Raw genomic sequence first — 18,498 nt, 5'->3', positions numbered from 1 at the left:
TCTCTCTGACATATAAATAAAATAAAACCTTAAAAAAAAATGAAAGACTCTCAGAACAAAAGCATTATGTATTTTTGAAAAAGTTGTATTAGAAATCATGACAATTTTATAAGATTCTATCTGTCATGACACAAGTGACATGAATATATTGTCCTCGCAAATAAATCCCCCTGGGAAGCCCCTCCCCCTCAGACACACAGCCGCCTGGAAGCCTGGCTCTGTTCCCCTCCTCAGAGGCTACTATGCATCTACATGTACATTACATGTTTATATATATGTACTATTTTTCATCCTCTGCAGCCGTATCACATCCTTAGCCATATTATACCATGTTTATGGATCTGAGACATGCTTTTTTTCAGGCAAAACAGGTCTTGAATTTCTATGTCAGTACCGAAATGGCTAGCTCATTCTTTTTAATCTGTTCATTCACTTTCCATAGTGTTGGATTTATTCCTTCCAGCAATAACTTAGGTTGCTTCCAGTTTGTCAGCAATTTAAAATAAAGTTTAAGATGCAATCATGTCAACTGCGTAACAGTAAATATGTTCCTTGTTTTACAATTTTAAAGCCTTCATAATAGTATGCAAATTCTTCGTTCTTAATTTGGATGTGGGAGGAGTAGGCAGAGAGTATGTTAAAAAAAGATCAAAGACAGAAAGTTACAAAATTTGCCAAGGGCACTGTCAAGGGTCAAAAAACAAAATTAGGGGCTCCTGGGTGGCTCAGTTGGTTAAGCGTCTGCCTTCGGCTCAGGTCATGGTCCCAGGGTCCTGAGATCAAGTCCCGCATTGGGCTCCTTGCTCATCAGGGAGTCTGCTTCTCTCTCTCTACCTCTCCCCTCAGCTCGTGCTCTCTCTCTCTCTCTAGCTCTCTCTCAAATAAATAAATAAAATCTTAAAAAAAAGAAAAAAAACCAAACAACAAAACTCTATTCTGAGCAGCCTGAACCACAAGGGCACTCAGGAGTTCAATCAAACTAAGAGGAATTTTAAGAGGAAGCTTTGAAGTTTCCTGCATTTCAATAATGCAGTAGAGAAAGAGGCACAGTGTATGAAATTCACATGCAAGGTGAATTCTCTCTGATAGGCAACATAAAAATATCTACAGTGGAAAAATCATGGTGAGGCAGATAGAGAATCTTTATAAAGCCACAGAATCTTGATGTTAAAAAATGCAAAAATGGTCAACTCTAAAACCTTTTCATACAGAGAAGCAGAGTTTGACCCAGTTGGTTAAGTGACTGGCCCACCGCTGGGGGCAAAAAGCACTGAAAGTAGGTTTTCTCATTCCAAGATGAGTAGAATTGTTTTCATTGGCAGTGTTTCTCAAACTTTTCCAGGGAGGTCCCTGAGAGTAATAGATACTGATGCACCTGGGGTGGGGGTGAGAGCTACGGAGCGCTAATGGGTGCTGAGTACTTATTTGGAGACAGTCTCTAGGTTAAGAGACATTTCGTGTGTTTTGTCTTTTTTTTTTTTTTCCTTTTCATTTATCCTCCATTGCAATTCTGATAGAAAACAGAGACAGAGAGAGGAATTTGCACAGGTACATTCAAGTCCAGCCCACACCTGAAGTCCCACGGATCTAACCCTTCAAGCTCCCGCATGGGCAGCAACACATCTGCCAATGTCTTGTGTTCTGTCTCCTGAAATGCCTGTGGCATTGCTTGGTGGTCAAGATGGAGCACTTGTGGGACCCCTGGGTGGCTCAGTGGGTTAAGCGTTTGCCTTCTGCACAGGTCATGATCCCAGGATCCTGCTCCCTGCTTAGCAGGGAATCTGCTTTTCCCTCTTACTCTTCTCCTGTGCTCTTGCTCTCTCTCTCTCTCAAATAAATAAGTAAACAAATAAAATCTCAAAAAAAAAAAAGTGAGCAGCTGGCCCAGTCGGCCTGAGTCAAATACACCCAACTACCAGGTTCTAGGAAGATTACTTCTTTGAGCCTCAGTCACTCATTTTGTAAAATGGGAACAATCAATAACCTATCTTGTAGGTCTGTTGCGAGAACTGAATTAGGGAATCCAGGGCAAACACCCAGAACGGTAAGTAACATACACCAGGCAGTTGATGAGCGTTTAATAGTCTTATCAAATTAATAATAATTTTACTCCACTATGGATCTGTGCTTAATTTTTTTTTCTCCAAAATGTTTTTCTTAAAATTTCAGTAAGCCTCATCCTAGAAGATGGATGATAGCTTCTTGCACCCATTGGGGACCAAGTGGGCTGTGTACCCTGTCTCCCTGCTCTCCCTGTGTGTAAGGTAACCAGGGGAAATTTCGGCCCAGTTACAGGACAAAGTTCACATCCCCTAAAAAGTTGCACCATGCCCTCCAAACGTACTTCTGCTTGCTCTCTAAGCTCCTTTCTCACTACAGTATCCCTGCCCTTGATGTTCTAGTAATCTTTAGCTTTTTTTTTTAAGATTTTTATTTATTCATTTGAGAGAGAGAGTGTGCACGCGTGCAAAGGCGGGGAGAGAGGGAGAAACAGACTCTCCACTGAGCAGGAAGCCCGATGCAAGGCTTCATCCCAGGACCCTGAGATCATGACCTGAGCCAAACACAGACACTTAACTGACTGAACCACCCAGGTGCCCCAATCTTTAGCTTCTTATAACTCTCCAAACAAGCAGCACATTCTTGAATTTTCACATTTTCCTGCGTGTGCACCACAGCTCAGGCTAAAAGGTATTTTTGTTTGTCTGTTTTGGTCTAATCTGATACCAGGAAAGCTTCTGCTCTTCTTCAAGACCCAGCCTGCACATGGCCACTTCTCTGGGTGCTACCAAATCACCACCATTGCCCCCGCCCCCTCGCCCAAGCACTGGCTGCTCTTTCCTCCACCAGGACTTCTGCGCCTATTATGGCTTGAACCCGCTCTGTCCTGCAATTCTTATGGATTTGCACTCCCTTTACCAGAATTGAGCTTCCTGGGGGCTGGGACAGGTTTTGTCTTGCCAGAGTCTTGCACGATACCTAGCAATAAATGTTGGCTGAACAACTTGGGTTAGATTTTACTTAGCAACTGTCCCTGGGGCAGTGGAGTTTATTTACCGTGACACTAAAAATTGACCCCGATCACATCTGTTGGTTCTCACTGGAGGGCCATTTTTGGTCATCTTAGGTCTTTGGACAGAAATAGAACCGTAGTATGAAGTAGAATAACTATTGGAACTGGCACCAAGCCCCAGAGGTGCAACAGTAAAAAGAAGTGGCATACATTCTTTTCCACCTCCAAATTTCCAGCACTTCAGGTAAACTCAACCCTTTTCCTGGGGTAGGGGGACTGGAGGGGGGCTCGGTTTGCCCCTCCTCCTCTGCCAAGTCAAGTCTCCTATTTACAGCTGTCCAGTAACTACAGGTGACAAGGCGGGTTCCTTGGCAGGTCCTTGGCCACCTCTCCGGCCTCATCTCCACCGCTCACTACCTTCACTCGCCCCTCCCGCAGCGCTAAATCTCTTCTGGTTTCTTCACACATACAGGGTAGCATCTTTATCTTCGTTCTCCCCTTGGCATAAAATGATCTTCCCTGCCAGGAGCGCCTGGGTGGTACTGTCAGTTAAGTATCCAATTGTTGGTTTCAGCTCAGGTCGTGATCTCACGGTCCTGGGATTGAACCCCCCCCCCCCGCCGGCAGGCTCTGCATTCAGCTTGGAGTCTGCTTGAGATTCTCTCTCTCTCTTCCTCTGCCCCTCACGCTCGTGCTCTCAAATAAATAGATAGATCTTTTAAAAAATGACCGTCCTTGTCTTCTTCACTTTGCTAATTGGTGTACAATTTATAAACAATAAAGCTGACTATTTTGAAAAAGGGTACAGTCATGCTCACATATGGAGAGCTACATCACTCCCCAAATCACTGCACCCCATGCTTCTGTGCAATCAATCCTCTCTGTCCACCTCCAACTCCTGGCCACCATTTATCTCTTTTCTGTCCTTATAATTTTGCCTTTTCTAGAATGTCTTATAAACGGAATCATAAAGTTATCTAGGCTTTTCCGTCTGGCTTCCTTCACTTGGCATACTGCTTTGGAGATTCACTGATATTGCTGTGTGCCTCAGTGGTTTACTCCTTTTTGTTGCTGAATAGTATTCAATTGTATTTCTTTTCCCATTTTTAAGACTCAGTCTAGGGTCACTTTCTCCGGAAAGTCTTCTCTGATGCCAGGGTTATGTGTGGAGTCTGCCTTCCCACAGCATCCCAGACTCACCCTCAATACACACAACACATTGTGCATTGATCATTTATTGATGTGTTTGTTCCTGGCTAGAATTAATTCCAGGAAGGACAAAGTATGTTTTTGTTATTCCCACACTCCTGACCCATAGCACAGTGCACAACACCTAGCAGGTCCTCAGATGCAAGTATGAATGGCTCTCGCTGGAGGGAGGCAGCCTTAAATTCGGACTTTTGGACACTCTGAAAAATGAACTGCCACTTGATATGATTGCATGGGATTCTCTCAAGAGCCCTGTGAAGTTGGCACTGACAGAAACACACTTTACAAAGAAGGAAATTAAGGCTCTCCACTGAGCAGGAAGCCCGATGCCTGTTTGAACCTAAAGCCCACTCTAAAATACAGTGTGACAATGATATTCTTCTGCAACTTGTATGCTTTAGGACTAACAATCTGTGTTTTGAGAGCAAATGTCCATCTCCTTTAGCCTGTTCTCTCGAGCCAGCTGAAAAATAAAGATAGTGTTCTGTTGGCTAAAAACAAAGCAGTTAGGCTAGGTCAAACAAAATGGCGGTCCAGTGGATTACTGGCTCTAAAGAACAGGCTAATTTGTTTCAGATGGCTGGAGTTGGCTGGAAGGCTGCAGGCAGCCATCACTGCCTGAACTAAACTCAGGCTGCAGCTGGATGGCACCTGGCCACACGAAGAGGGAAGTAATGAGGGGGAAGGGGCAGAAAACAGAAAAAAAGGGCTTTGACTTAACTGTCACTCAACCGGCTATCTCTCAGTTGGGAAAATTAATCTGACAAACCTCCCGTCCGAGGTCTGTAAATAACTAATATCGGTTCCCAGAAGGTGCGGGGCTTGAGGGTCCACACCAGGGAAGAGGAAGCAGGACAGGAGATCATTGGTGATGAAGCCTGAGTCTTCCTCTCCCTAATTCCACATGCAGTCCCTCACTCCCACAAAAGACTAGAAGGGAATTAAATTCAACTCACATGGGCCAGTCGATCAAATCTGGCAAAGAGCTCGTTGAGCATCCGGACCAGCTCCTGGGCGGACAAGGTCGTGGAGAGGTTGGTAAATCCTTTAACATCTGCAAAAAGAATACTAGACAACAGGGGAGGGACAGGGTGAGGAGAAAGCATATTAATATTTTACTCCATCCTGGAAGACATCAACACCATCCAAATAACCAGCCGTGGTCTGAGATTCTAGTTCTCCCTGCCATGGGAGTCAGGAGGAATGTGTCAGTATTTAACAAATATCTCAGCAGACAGAGTTCACCCAGGGGTTCAGGAAGGGCAAGGGGGCAAGGGAAAACCCTTCTTCCTGTGCAGGGCCAATGGAGTGTGGGCAATGCAAACAACCCCAAAGGGAATTTGTCACTATGAACAGATCAATTTGTGGAAAGCAACATGAAGCTTTATGAATTACCTGTTTTCACAGTGAACAACAATGCAGATGCTGTGAACATAGCGTGAAATGGACACAGGAGAACAAAGAATAAAAAAAAAAAATCTCATTATCTCCAGCAAATGACATACCTAAAATTGCAGGCAAATAGAAAGTGGCATTTTTCAAAAATTATGGGAATAGGTAGCAGAGCTGGGAGACTCAGGCAGAATAGTTCATTGCCTAAAACTCTCACACTGACTAAGGATTTAAGTGAGGTCAGGCCTTAGCTCTGCATATGTTAGGCATAAAGGATGAGGAAAGTAAGGGAAGGGGGTAGTCCTTGAAAGCCCTCTGAAAGCAAGGCATTGTATGAGCACTGCCTTAGTTCATCCACCCAGCGAGTATGTAGGAATGCCACTCCACCGTGAAGATGAGCAAACTGGGGCTCAGAGACGCAAGGAGACATGCCTAACAGTCCCCTCGTAATACGTGGCAGAGTTGGGGTTGTCCACTTAAACTGTAGGGCACTGCCTCCCCACCCCACCTCTCCGCACCAGCTCAGGGACCCAGGCAAGAGCAGAGGTCCCTCTGTGTGGAGCAAAAAGAAGCCTCGTGCCCTGCTGGTAGGAATGCAAACTGGTGCAGCCACTGTGGAAAACAGGATGGAGTCCTCAAAAAATTAAATGATCCAGTAATTCCACTACTGGGTAATTATCCAAAGAATATGAAAACATTAATTTGAAAAAATTATTATTTTTGCAGTATTATTTACAATAACCAAAATATGGAAGCAGCCCAAGTGTCCATCAGTCGATGACTGGATAAAGATGTGGTATATATACGCAATAGAACATTATTCAGCCTTTAAAAAGAGCAAAATCTTGCCATTTGCAATGACATGGATGGAGCTAGAAATGCTAAGTGAAATATGTCAGTCAGAGAAAGACCAATACCATATGATCTCACTCATATGTTGAATTTAAGAAACAAACAAACAAAAAAATGAGCAAAGGGGAAAAGAGAGAGACAAACCAAGAAACAGACTCTTAACCATAGAGAACAAACTGGTGGTCACCAGAGGGGAGGTGGGTGGGCGATGGGGGAAATAGGTGAAGGGGATTCAGAGTGCATTTACTGTGATGAGCCCTGAATCATGTATAGAATTATTGAATCACTATATTGTATACCTGAAACTAATATAACACTGTGTGTTAACTATATCGGAATTAAAATTAAAAAAAGAAGAAGAACATAAAAAAGAGCAGAGGCACTTTTCATATTGTATCATCTTTGAAGCTAGGATACCATCTTAGCAGTGTTTCAAACTTTTCATTTTTATTTTTCTTAGTGTTGCATAAAGTAATGGCGAGTCTTACAATCAGTGTAACTTAGTTTGAATGCGATAGGTTAATTAGCCAGAAGACATTGTGGAATGTGTGTTGACTTACGTTGGTTACTAACCTCAGTATTCAGTGGTTCTTAAATTTATCTCCATTATAAACCCTTTTAAGAATCTGACAGAGGCTATGAATTCTCTCTCCTAAAAATGCACGAGTATTCACAATTTTGTACTTCATTTCAAGGCATTTGCACCTTCCCTGAAGCCCATTTGTGGACCGATTAGGAATCAGGCCCCGGTTTAAAAAAAACAGCAACAACTATTGCATGAATTAATTATGTAATGCCTTCATTATTTTAACAAATATTTGTGCATCTACCATGTGTCTAGCTACACATTGTACTAGGAAGTTGGATTAAATGATAAAAAAGATGCAGTGTGTATCCTCAAGATGCTCACAGTGTAGGGACTGAGGTAGGCCAGTCAAGGAGAAAGACAGAAACAACACAGGAGATGACTACAGCAGCCCCCTCCTTACCCAAGGATGGTGGGTGGGGCAGGAGGATCCATTCTAAGACCCCCCAGGGGATTCCTAAACCTGCAGATAGTACTGAATTCTATAGAGACTATTTTTTCCCCCATACATGCATACCTATGATAGAGCTTAATTTCTTTAAAAAAAAAAGTTTAATTTCTAAATTAGGCACAGCAAGAGATTAACAACAATAGTAATAAAATAGAACAATTGTAGCAATATACCGTAAAGTTATGTGAATGTGGTCTCTCTGAAAACATCTGTACCCACTGTTCTTGTGATGAGAGATGATAAAATGCCCACGTAATGAGATGAAGCGAGGGGTGAGTGACGGCATGACCCAGGCACTGCACTCCAGTGTGAAGCTACCGTTTACCTTCTGACATTAAGTCAGAGGCGGGTCATCTGCTTCTGGACTGCAGTTAACCGTGGGAAACTGCAACCACGGATAACAGGGGGACCGCTGTACTCTGACAGAAGGACACACTGGGGGATGACCAGTCACAGGGGATCAAGAGTTTCCCGATGCAACAAAGTCTCAGCTGAGTTTTGAAGGACCCATGTGTCTAGACAGATGGTAAAGTGAGTAGGATGGGGGGTCTGAGCAGAGCAATCGGCACCTCTTAGGGTCTGGTGGAAGTGGGGCAAATGTACCGAAGCTCTGTAAGAATTCAGGGGCAGCTGGTCAGAGGGTAGCACTGAGCAATGGGGTGGGGAAAAGAAGAGGGGAGACAGAGAGTGTGTGTGAGTTAGAGATGTGGAGCAGGGCAATGTTGGCAATGGGCTGGTAAGCCAGGTTCAAGAATACAGACTTTGTCCTGAAAGTGATGGAAAGCCAGTGATGGGGTTTAAGCATGGGCCTGATGCCTTTAGATTTCTAGTGTATACAGTTTCCTCCGGGCAAGTCACTACACGGTCACTGTCCTGTGTTCTGGTGGCACAGCATCCGCCAAGTGCATAGGACCAAGTGCATAGGATTTGAGTCTGGACAGATCAGAGTTCAGAGCCCAGCTCACCACTTACGAATACCAGGACTTCGGGTAACTTCCCGAATTTCTCTAAGCCTTTGATTTGCGAGCAGGAGATAATTCTAGTATCTGTCTCATTGGTGAGTAGCAAATGCTTAGCACAGTACTTGGCATAGTAAGTGTTCCGTAAGTGTGTTAGCTCTTTTCATTATTCTACAAAAATGTACTAGAACTGAATGATTGCATTTGAGAGAGAACGAGAGGAGAGAGGTATCAGAGGAGAAAGTAATTAGATCATTCGTTACCTGCAGCTGAAAGAATTCCTGACTTGACACAAACGGGAATAAGAGGAGCAGCAACATTTACAGAGGAGCTACTGTGGACTGTCCTAAGTTCCACATGTATTAACTCGTTCGTTCCTCATAACATTCCATGAGGTGGGACCTACTGTGACCATCTCCATTTTACAGATAAGGACATGGAGACCTGAGTAACTTGCCCATGGACACGAAAAGCTAGGATTTGAACCAGGCAGCCTGGCTCTGGAATCTGTACTCTTTATCACTCTGGTGTGCTACCTCTGAAGTAAGGATGGTCATTGCCATGGCAGGTGTAAGTGGAAGGGCCCATAGATCATCTAGTCCAACCCATTCACCCAAAACTATTGATATCTATCTGTCTATTCCAAGGACGGTCCATTCATTCATTCATTCAACAGCTAATTAATGGAATGCCTACTTGTGCCAGGCGGTGGAATGACAGTGGTGAGCAGAAAGAACCATCGCAGCCCTTATGGGGCATCAACCTATTGAAAAAAAATGGATTTGCAGAAACCAAAGGTCAAAAAAGTTTCAGATGTGCTCAGTGATCCAATATCATCAAATCTCTTGTGATCTTCTGAACACACCGTACTTCATGCAACAGCATCTGAACATGATGTACCTGCTCCCTGGCATAGTTCTCTTTCCTGCTGCTACCTATGAAACTCCTACTTGTCCTCCAAGAACCCACTCCTACGTAGAGACCCTGCTTTTATAGGGAATTCTCCCAAGCACAGCTAGTCATTCCTACTCCAGCTTTCTACCCAGCCTGTGGCCCCTCTGTCATGACACTTAACACTCGACAACACAATCATTGAAGACTAAGTGTGCTCCACCTATTAACTAAAAGACAGGAAGAAAGTCACTTCTGTATCCCAACTGTCTAGCACACGGTGGCCTCTTGACCTGCTTCCTGAACTGAATCAACAGAAATCTTCAGAATGAAGTCTTTTTCTTCTCAGAATGTGGTCAAAGGCCCCCACTGGCATCTCCTGGGATCTGGTCAGAAACGCAGAATCTCAGGCCCCACCCCAGACTCATTGGATCAGAATCCGCTTTAAAAGGAGCCCTTAGCCATATGCACCCCAATGTTCAGAGCAGCAATGTCTGCAATAGCCAAACTGTGGAAAGAGCCGAGATGCCCTTCAACAGATGAATGGATAAAGAAGATGTGGTCCATATATACAATGGAATATTACTCAGCCATCAGAAAGGATGAATACCCAACTTTTACATCCACATGGATGGGACTGGAGGAGATTATGCTCAGTGAAATAAGTCAAGCTGAGAAAGTCAATTATCATACGGTTTCACTTATTTGTGGAACATAAGGAATAGCTTGGAGGACATTAGGAGAAGGAAGGGAAATATGAAGGGGGGGGATCAGAGGGAGAGATGAACCATGAGAGACTATGGACCCCGGGAAACAAACTGAGGGTTTTAGAGGGGAGCGGGCTGGGGGGATGGGTCAGCCTGGTGATGGGTATTAAGGAGGGCATATACTTTATAGAGCACTGGGTATTATATGAAAACAATGAATCATGGATCACTACATCAAAAACTAATGATGTACTGTATGGTGACTAACATAATAAAATTAAATTAAATTTTTAAAAAAGGAGCCCTTAGGGGTGCCTGGGTGGCTCAGTTGGTTAAGTGTCTCCCTTCGGCTCACGTCATGATCCCAGGGTCCTGGGATCAAGCCCTGAGTTGGGCTCCCTGCTCAGCAGGGAGTCTCTTCTGCCTCTGCCCTCCCCCCCCACCACTCCTGCGTGCTCGCTCTCTCTCTGAAATAGATAAATGAAATCCTTAAAAAAAAAAATAAAGGAGCCTCTAGTGATTCATGTGCACATTCAAGATGAGGAGCACCTGTTTAAGTCATAGTTATGCAATGAGAGTTTGTTGACTAAAAGAGGAAAACAGAAACCAGGGCTCTGCCCTCTCTGCATTGCTCATTCTACTACCCCCCATGTGGTGAGCTCCAGGTCAGGTCTCTTGATTCTAGGTATGAACTTGGAACCTTCCATGATAATCATCTTGGAGTGTATTCATTTAGGAATGTACTGAAGAGGCCATGTTAATTTTCAAATCTAATTTGCTTATGTATGTTGTTTATTTGGCTAAAAATAAGTGTTGTTACCTAATAGCTGTTCTGCAAATGGAGAGACTTCAAGGAAGCCTTAGCACGGTTCTAAAGAATCGTTAGGAACATGGGCCCTGGGTAGACTCTTCTTCCTAAACTGCGTGTCCTTGGAAAGTTTATTTAGCCTCTCTGAGCTTCCATTTTCTTGATAATAAAGAAGAGATCACTGAAGCAACTCTGTACCATTACCTACAAGTGGGTAACTTTTAAATCACAACATAGTTCTTGATAAGTGGAGGATATGTAACTCCTTGGGGAAATTTTTGGGAGTCAGAGAGCGTTTAATAGATTGTCATGCAGATAGGTCTCAAAAGCCAACAGGTTCTCTGGGCCCATTCACTTGCATTTTGCTTGTACATGAAACTCTGGTCTACATGGCCAATGTGGTGGCTACCCATGTGGACAGGGCTGACTGGAGAGATCAGCCAGCCCAGAAAGTGAGTAGACTGAGTAAGCCTCTAAAATTGAGGATTTTCTGATCCCCGATGAAGGTTCACTGAACTATCTAACACTGGGAGAGGTAAAGACAAATCTGCCTCCTGAGTAGATCCAAACTGTGCGCCAGCAAGTGTGCCAATGGCGTGGGGCTGGGCGAGAGGAAGGGGAAGGGAGCTCTGGGAGAGAAGCGAACCATCCTCCAAATCCATGTTCCCATGTCACTAGGAAAGGCCGCTGAGCTAGGGATTCTGTTTTCTTCTCATGTCTGGGTAGGGCCATGGGATCATGGGTCTCATCAATGCAATCTGAACAGAAGCGATATGTGTTATCTCTGGGCCAAGGTGGTGAAGAAGCAGGTGTGCCTTTTCTACCCTTTTTTCCTCCAAGAGCCAAATGCCAAAATCCCTGAGTTCAGGGGAGGACACAGATATAAAACTCAGGGGCCTCTGTCCCTGAGTCACCCGCTGACCAGGAACATCAGCAGTGGGCAGTTGTGTGAAAAAATGTTATTGAATTTAAATCAATGCAATTGAGAAGTGATTTGTTAGAGCAGACAGTATTACTCTGAATAATGTAAGCGTCTTAAATATATGGGAAAAAATAGGAGAAATAAAGAGAATTGGGCGGGGGGGGGGTGTACTAGAAGCCCAAAAGGCTTCCAGTAAAACATCAAGTGGCCAAGTAGGTCTCCAGAGAGAATCCAGGGAACTCTCAGATGCACAGAGCTGAAATCAACATGAGAATCCAAATTGTCCATTGCAAACAGTGCAGCTTTTAGATTAGGAAAATGAGGTCCCAAAAGATGAAATGATGCAGCCAAAGTCTAGCAGTAGAAGTGGCTCAGAGAATGTGTTCTGGAATGAGAAGCCTAATCCATTGGCTCCCAGTCCCCTGGGCACAGGAAGGGCCGCGTGCACGCCTTACCAGACACACTGAACCGACATGCGGATGCCTATATACACAACAGGAGGCCAAGAATCGTAGGAAATATAATCAAGAGTCAGACATTTACAGCAGACTGTTTTTAGGGAAGGGTCACAAAACAACAGACAATAATATAAGCAACAGAGAAGAAAGAATGAACTAGGTGGGTTGCCCTGAAGAGATAGACACAGGATTGGAAATAATTTTAAAAATGTTCCCTCCACTGCAGTGGGTGTGCTCTAGGGGCTGGGGAACAGGGCAGAGCAGCCGGTCTGGCTTTGTTCTCAGACATGGGCTAAGGACCATCCTCCTCTGCTTTTCTCATCTCTGGTCTTATTTTAGTAACTAGCAACCTTGCAGTGGCTGGAGGGACCCCACCACCCCTCCCAGAATTCCATTTCCCTATACCAGAGGGAGCGGTGGGCATCCCGCCCACCACCCCCCTCCCCCCGCCCCGCCTCTGTGATGGCCAGAGAGGCCCAATGTGGCAGCAGGGGTCTGCAGACTCTGCTGTTAGGAACGGCTTCTTTGCCGTGGGCTGAGGCCGTTGAGAAATGCAGGGCAGCAAACCCAATTCTAATTTAGTGCAGTGTGCACTTCTGCAAGAGGGTCCGTCTCAAGCTTAAGAACTCCGTTTAATGGTTTAAAATAAATGGGTGAGGTGGGGAGGGCAGAAGTCACTTTAGTTGTTCTCGACTAAGGGAAGCACTGAAAACTGATCGGTGCGGAAAGAAAGCCAAACATGTCATTTATTGAACTTAAGGCTCCCGAGTATGTTGTTGTGGGTGTGCAGGCTTGTTTATTTTTTCCTTTTTTTTTTCTTTATTAAGGGTAATTCTCCTCCCCCACCATCACTTTTTCCATGGTGACAGGCACTTTCATAATACTCTTTTCATATCTACATAACTATATATCTCATATAATAATGATAATCATCAATATCAGAGAATATCATCATATATACATAAAATATATGGTATATATTATATAGAGATACAGATATAGACAGATATAGCTTAGTGTTCAGCCTTCACTTGTACTAATCCCTCGGTGTAGGATTCCTTTTCTTTGATATTTTTCACTAAGTGGACTCAATTTCCAATAAGGCAAATAAGAATCATCTCTTGTAGGAAGGTTTCTTTTATCACCCCACCCCCCTCTCTAGGTGTTCCTCTTTTTACGATCCATTTGCACCCTTTGCTTACTGTAAAAATAGAATCCCACAATATATTATAATTATAGATGCTTCCCTGAGCCTGTTGTCTACAGTTGGTATTGATGAGTTCCCATTACGGATGGGACCAATTCATGGATCTTGGGACTATCTTTTATGGGAGTGGCTATTTGACAAAAGGCTGCTTTGCAAACCCAGGCATCTAAACCAGTGTAGCTCTATTCTTGGACAAAACTCTGATAATGATCTCTACGAATATGTCTGCTGGGTTAGAACCATGCTTTCCACTGGACTTCCTTTCAAATGAGTGTCCCAGCATGCCAGGTGAATGCCCAGAGAGGCTGGTAAGAAGGAAAAGTTGTTCTTCCCTCTGACCAATGTCAAGAAGAAGGGAACCAAGAGGGTACACTGGTGTTTTAGAGCTATTTAACATATAAACTTTTCTCCGTTTGGGAATTTTCACTCTACGGTATTTAGTGGGAAGGAGATATAATTCTACTGTACAAGCTGAAAAGGTCAGATATCTGCTTTCCAGGCACTTTTCTTTTTTTTAACATTCTTAGTTTATTAATCCTCTCATGAAAAATCTGCTCTTCTGGTGAGTGCCTGCGCTAAGCCAATCAGACACATCTGCCCGAGTTAACTCGCAGCGCAAAGAGGGGAACAGGGAGTGGGGGCAAGGAAGAGTCAGCTACTCCAGATCCTGGGGGACTGCAGGAGGAATCCAAGAGGTAGCAGCTGTGCTGGGGAAGGCGACAGAGTTGGTAGCACAAGCAGGGGATTCTTCAGAAACAGTGGAGGCAGCGTACTCACTGGCCTAGTGTTCTGCTGTGATTCTAGCCCATTTGCTGAGCCTGCCTCTCCATCCTTCCCCAATTACTCTGTGAGCCACTACTCAGCCTTTCTACAGACTTCTTTTAAATCAACCAGGGTTAGGTTGTTTTTGCTTATAATTAGGAAACATGTCTGAAACCATCTACAATATGCCCAATGCTCTGCTATATGCTTATCCCTATATTCTACGCTTTATATGTATCTTCACTCACATCATCTCCATCAACCCTGCAAGGTGGTTATTAAAATGCCCGTTTTACAGAGAAGGGCCCTAAGATTCAGCTATGTAAATTGTCCAAGGTCACACACAAGGAAGAAGTAGAATTGGAATTTTAAAACTGCCCTGCCTCATCAAGGAGCCCCCACCTCTAATTTTTCGGTACATACCATATTGTCCAGGGTAGTGCTCGGCAGAGAGGGGCACTGATGGATGGATGGATGGGTGAAGGACGGATGAGTGGATGGGTGGGAAGGGTGGGTGGGTGCAAAGGTGGTAGATGGCTGGATGAGTGGGTGGTGGGTGGATGGATGGATGAGTGTGTGGGTAGTTGGGTAGACGGGTGAATGGATGGGTGGGTGGATAGTTGGGTAGGTGGGTTGGTGGATGGAAGAATGGGTGGGTGGGTAGTTGAGTGGATGGGTGGATGGATGGATGGATGGTTGGCCAAAAATACGTTCACAAAAGAAAAATCAGCTGTAATCCTTTTTTATATTGTTTTGAAGAAAGTTATAAGGGATATAAGGAGAGGAGCTATGTGATCACTCCTGAGGTCTCTAGATCACATCTTGGAATTATTTTTTTCAATCATAATGTAAAAGACTTTTGCTTTTCCACTCAAAATATAAAGGCAGGCAAGCCAATATAATTGCATTTCTCTGACATTCTTCTTGAGCCTCAATTTGGAAAGGAACTCTATGATGAATAATCACAGGTTAATGAATTAATCAACCAAATAAAGAAAGGCTTTGACATTCAGGCAGACAGAAGTGATGAGAGCAGCGAGGTGCACACCCAGATCACGCACGGAGCCGGGGTGCGGGGTGGGGGGGAGGGTGCCGTGGTTCTCACCTGACGTTCTCGTAGCGGTGGATGTAGATCCGATGGAACTGGTGCTGCAAGTGCTCGTCTTCAACATTGGTCATGTCGTTGATCATTTCCAGGACGACAAAGCGGGGGAGCACAGAGAGCACGAGCCGCTCCTGGAACAAAACAATGGAGAGGGACAGGCTTGTTAGGCTGACCAGCAAGTCTGAGACCCTGTCTCCATCACTGATAGTCGAGTAGTATTAGGTGAGCTTGGTCATGTCTGTGCCTTAGTTTCCTAATTTGGCAAATAGCAATAAAATCATCTACTTCCCAGACTTGTTGTGAGCATTCCATGAAATAAAACGTGCGATAGGCCTGGCATGACTTCCTTCCCTCCTCTCTGCTCCCCTTAACTCTGCTCCCATGCAAAGGGCTTTATCAGTGAAGTGCCCACGGAGCTTCATACGATGAGGCTTCTCCGCTCTTGAAAGCTGTCTCATCATGAGACTGAGAAGCGTGGTTCTTGCAAATGACCCTGCATCATGTCCATTTTGTCTTCATTATCACAATTTTCCAGCTTCCTGGGTATCCGTGGCCCTGCTCATGCATCCCTGCTGCATGGGAGCAGGTGCTAATCACGGCTTTGAGGGGCACTGAGTGCCTGAAAATAGGAGAAGTTCAGTAAATGCTTCCTAAACAAATGCTGAACACACAGATGACAGAGACTTAAGCCTATGGTTCCTCGCCCTCACTGGAACTTGGATCATGATTCATCCATTTATTCATTCAGTTACCATGTCAAGGAGAAGGTGCCATGTGACAGGTGCAGGGCTGGGCGTGGAGAATTGGCAGAAAACCAAAACAGGCATGGCACTCGCCTCTGGAGAGCCAGTGTTCTAGAGCTAATAAACGGATCCTGGAAGAGATGAAGAGGAGCTGGTGGCTACTTTAGCTGAGTGCCTCAGTGGTTTACTCCTTTGTCCATTGCAAACGGCCAGTGAAGGACTCCACCCGGTGACTGAAGCAGGGAGCTAAAGGACAGAAAGAGCGGTCCTATAGAAAGCTAGAGAACGTGCTGCAGGCACAGGGGGCAGCTAGTGAGGCTGGGGGATATGGTCTCTTTTGAAATTCACTCATTCATTCACTCTACACGTTTACTGCGATTCTTCTGTAGACAAGTAGGTTAGCCGCTATGAAGATAGGAGTGAACAAACAGATGCAATCCTGAATTCCCTGGCGGGTGGGGGGGGGGGGCTGACAGGCTCCATCTCAGAGATGCCAGGCTCAAGAAGTGACAGTCATGGTAGCAGAGAGGTCAGGCGAATGTGGCTGGCAGGAGCTTGACAAGCACTCTGACAGTAAGTCAGAGCTAAGCTCTCACTAGCAGCATGGGCAGAGAACCCAGTGACTTGGGGCAGACCGCTCTGTAAGCCACCGATGAGGTCCTGGGAGCCTTGCTAGAGCTGTAAAGGTAAAGGAGGAGAGGCCGGGCTTCTACCCAGTTTGGCATCAAGATTCAGAGCCAGGCACAGAGCAAGTGATGGGAACTCGGATCTGCAGAGCCTAAATATTTGTGGCAAGTCTCAGGAAGAAGGCATATGCTCATCCCTGGTCCAGGGGCTTGCCACCCAAGTGTTCTAAACCAGGCAGTTATTCAGATGAGCCACGCCTTCCTCTGATCGTCCTGGACCTGCCCGGGGGATGCCTTCTCTAACTGCTCTGCGGAAGTGACATCCTCCGTGAAGCACCCGCCCTGAATCCTATGCCATGTTGACCCGCCTGTTTCTGCCCTGATGGCAACCTCCACCAACTTGTGAACCAGTTCCTGTACTACTTGAATGCAGTAACAGTTCTCCTGGCTGACCTCCACTTACCGACACTCTGGATTACCTGACTCAGTGGGTCCGTTTTCCAGTCCCTCCCTCACACCTGTCAGCTGGGCACTTACAGGGCTGAAGGTCCCCAGCTCATAAGGGGCTCTCTAAATGCCCACAGCTTCTATTCCATATTAGCCCCATGTTGGCCAGGAGCCTCTGGGCTTATTCCCAAATGCAATTATGTCGGTTTATCTGTGAGTGTGTTCACTCTATTTAATTAGGTAGCAAATTAAAATTTTTAAACAAGTAGGAATGAGTGTTGCTGTTTGTATGAAAATGGAATTGAATGCTTCAGGAAGACTTGGTAATGCTGAATAACCAAAACATCAACACCGAATTAAGACATGGGTGAGGTGGCCATGAACGTTTATGGGAAAAGTGATGAAAATTCAAAAGTCACTCTGATAATATTGCAAGAACTTTTAAATTCTTGCTCCATTTTAAGGAACCAGAAGTCTTGGCTGATGCACAATTAGCTATGGTCTCAATAAGAAACAACAGATCAAAGCTAAAAATAAATGCCTTGGCCTTATTTTAAAAGACCAGATAATGAATGTATTGTTTTGTGTTTAAGTCATAAATGAAATGTTCAAGTATAATTTTTCAATAGTTCCCCATTTTAATCTACTTTTCCAATGAATCAAGCAACCGCGTGCCCTGATTACTTCCACTAAAGTGGTTTTACAATTCCTGTTTGGATGTCTGTCACCCCTCTAGACCACGAAGCCTTTGAGAGCCAAGGCGGTGTCCTGTCCACCTCCAGAACCCAACACAGGCTTAAGAAGGAAGGGGTAGCCATATTTATCTGGATTCCTCTGGTGACAGATCGATACCCAACTCAACACAGTTTCAGAAAACTCAGGCTTTATCCTAAGGATACTGCAGTGTCTCATGGAAGCTGAGGGCAAAACTGAGAGGCTGGGTCTTGGGAACAAAAAGACCCAGTGACCCTTAATGACTATGGCCCTTGAACCTGGATTTCTACTTGTCCTACAAATTAGCAAGAAGGCTCTCTCACTTCTCCCTTACTGAGAGTTCTTATGCCTTCTATCTTTGTATGCCTTGTACCTTATGCCTTCTCTCTTTGGCCATTTTGAGAAGATTCTTGCTCAGTTCAAGACTCACCGTGTGTGCAGAAGGAGTCTGCTTGGGTCAAACATCCAGTCTTGCCTCAGGCTCATGGTCAGGTGCAGGGCCACAATAAAGAGCGTGGTCATCACTGAAGTGACCATTAAGAGAGGGGCAGGTTGGATACAGAGGGGAGAGAGTAAGTCCCAACCAAGTGGGGACATGGCAGAAAACAAAGATGCACAAAACAGTAGCCAGTGCACACTTGTGGAA

General features: G+C 44.8%; 1 protein-coding gene across 1 annotated transcript in view; it reads right to left on the bottom strand.

The window, feature by feature from the left end:
- Window positions 1–18,498, bottom strand: part of ADCY8 (adenylate cyclase 8) — a 226,994-nt gene that overhangs the window by 125,486 nt on the left and 83,010 nt on the right. Inside the window, exons 3-4 of the mRNA XM_028105668.2 lie at window positions 15,323–15,453; window positions 5,179–5,290 (exon numbers count right to left, since the gene is read on the bottom strand). Of these exons, the coding sequence (XP_027961469.2) occupies window positions 5,179–5,290; window positions 15,323–15,453 (243 nt within the window). The remainder of the gene's footprint in view (window positions 1–5,178; window positions 5,291–15,322; window positions 15,454–18,498) is intronic.

This window comes from Eumetopias jubatus, unplaced genomic scaffold, assembly GCF_037043125.1.
Source record: "Eumetopias jubatus isolate StellerSeaLion01/CBP00866 unplaced genomic scaffold, mEumJub1_p1.0 scaffold_4, whole genome shotgun sequence".
NCBI lineage: Eukaryota > Metazoa > Chordata > Mammalia > Carnivora > Otariidae > Eumetopias > Eumetopias jubatus.
This window is presented reverse-complemented; position numbering and strand designations above follow the sequence as displayed.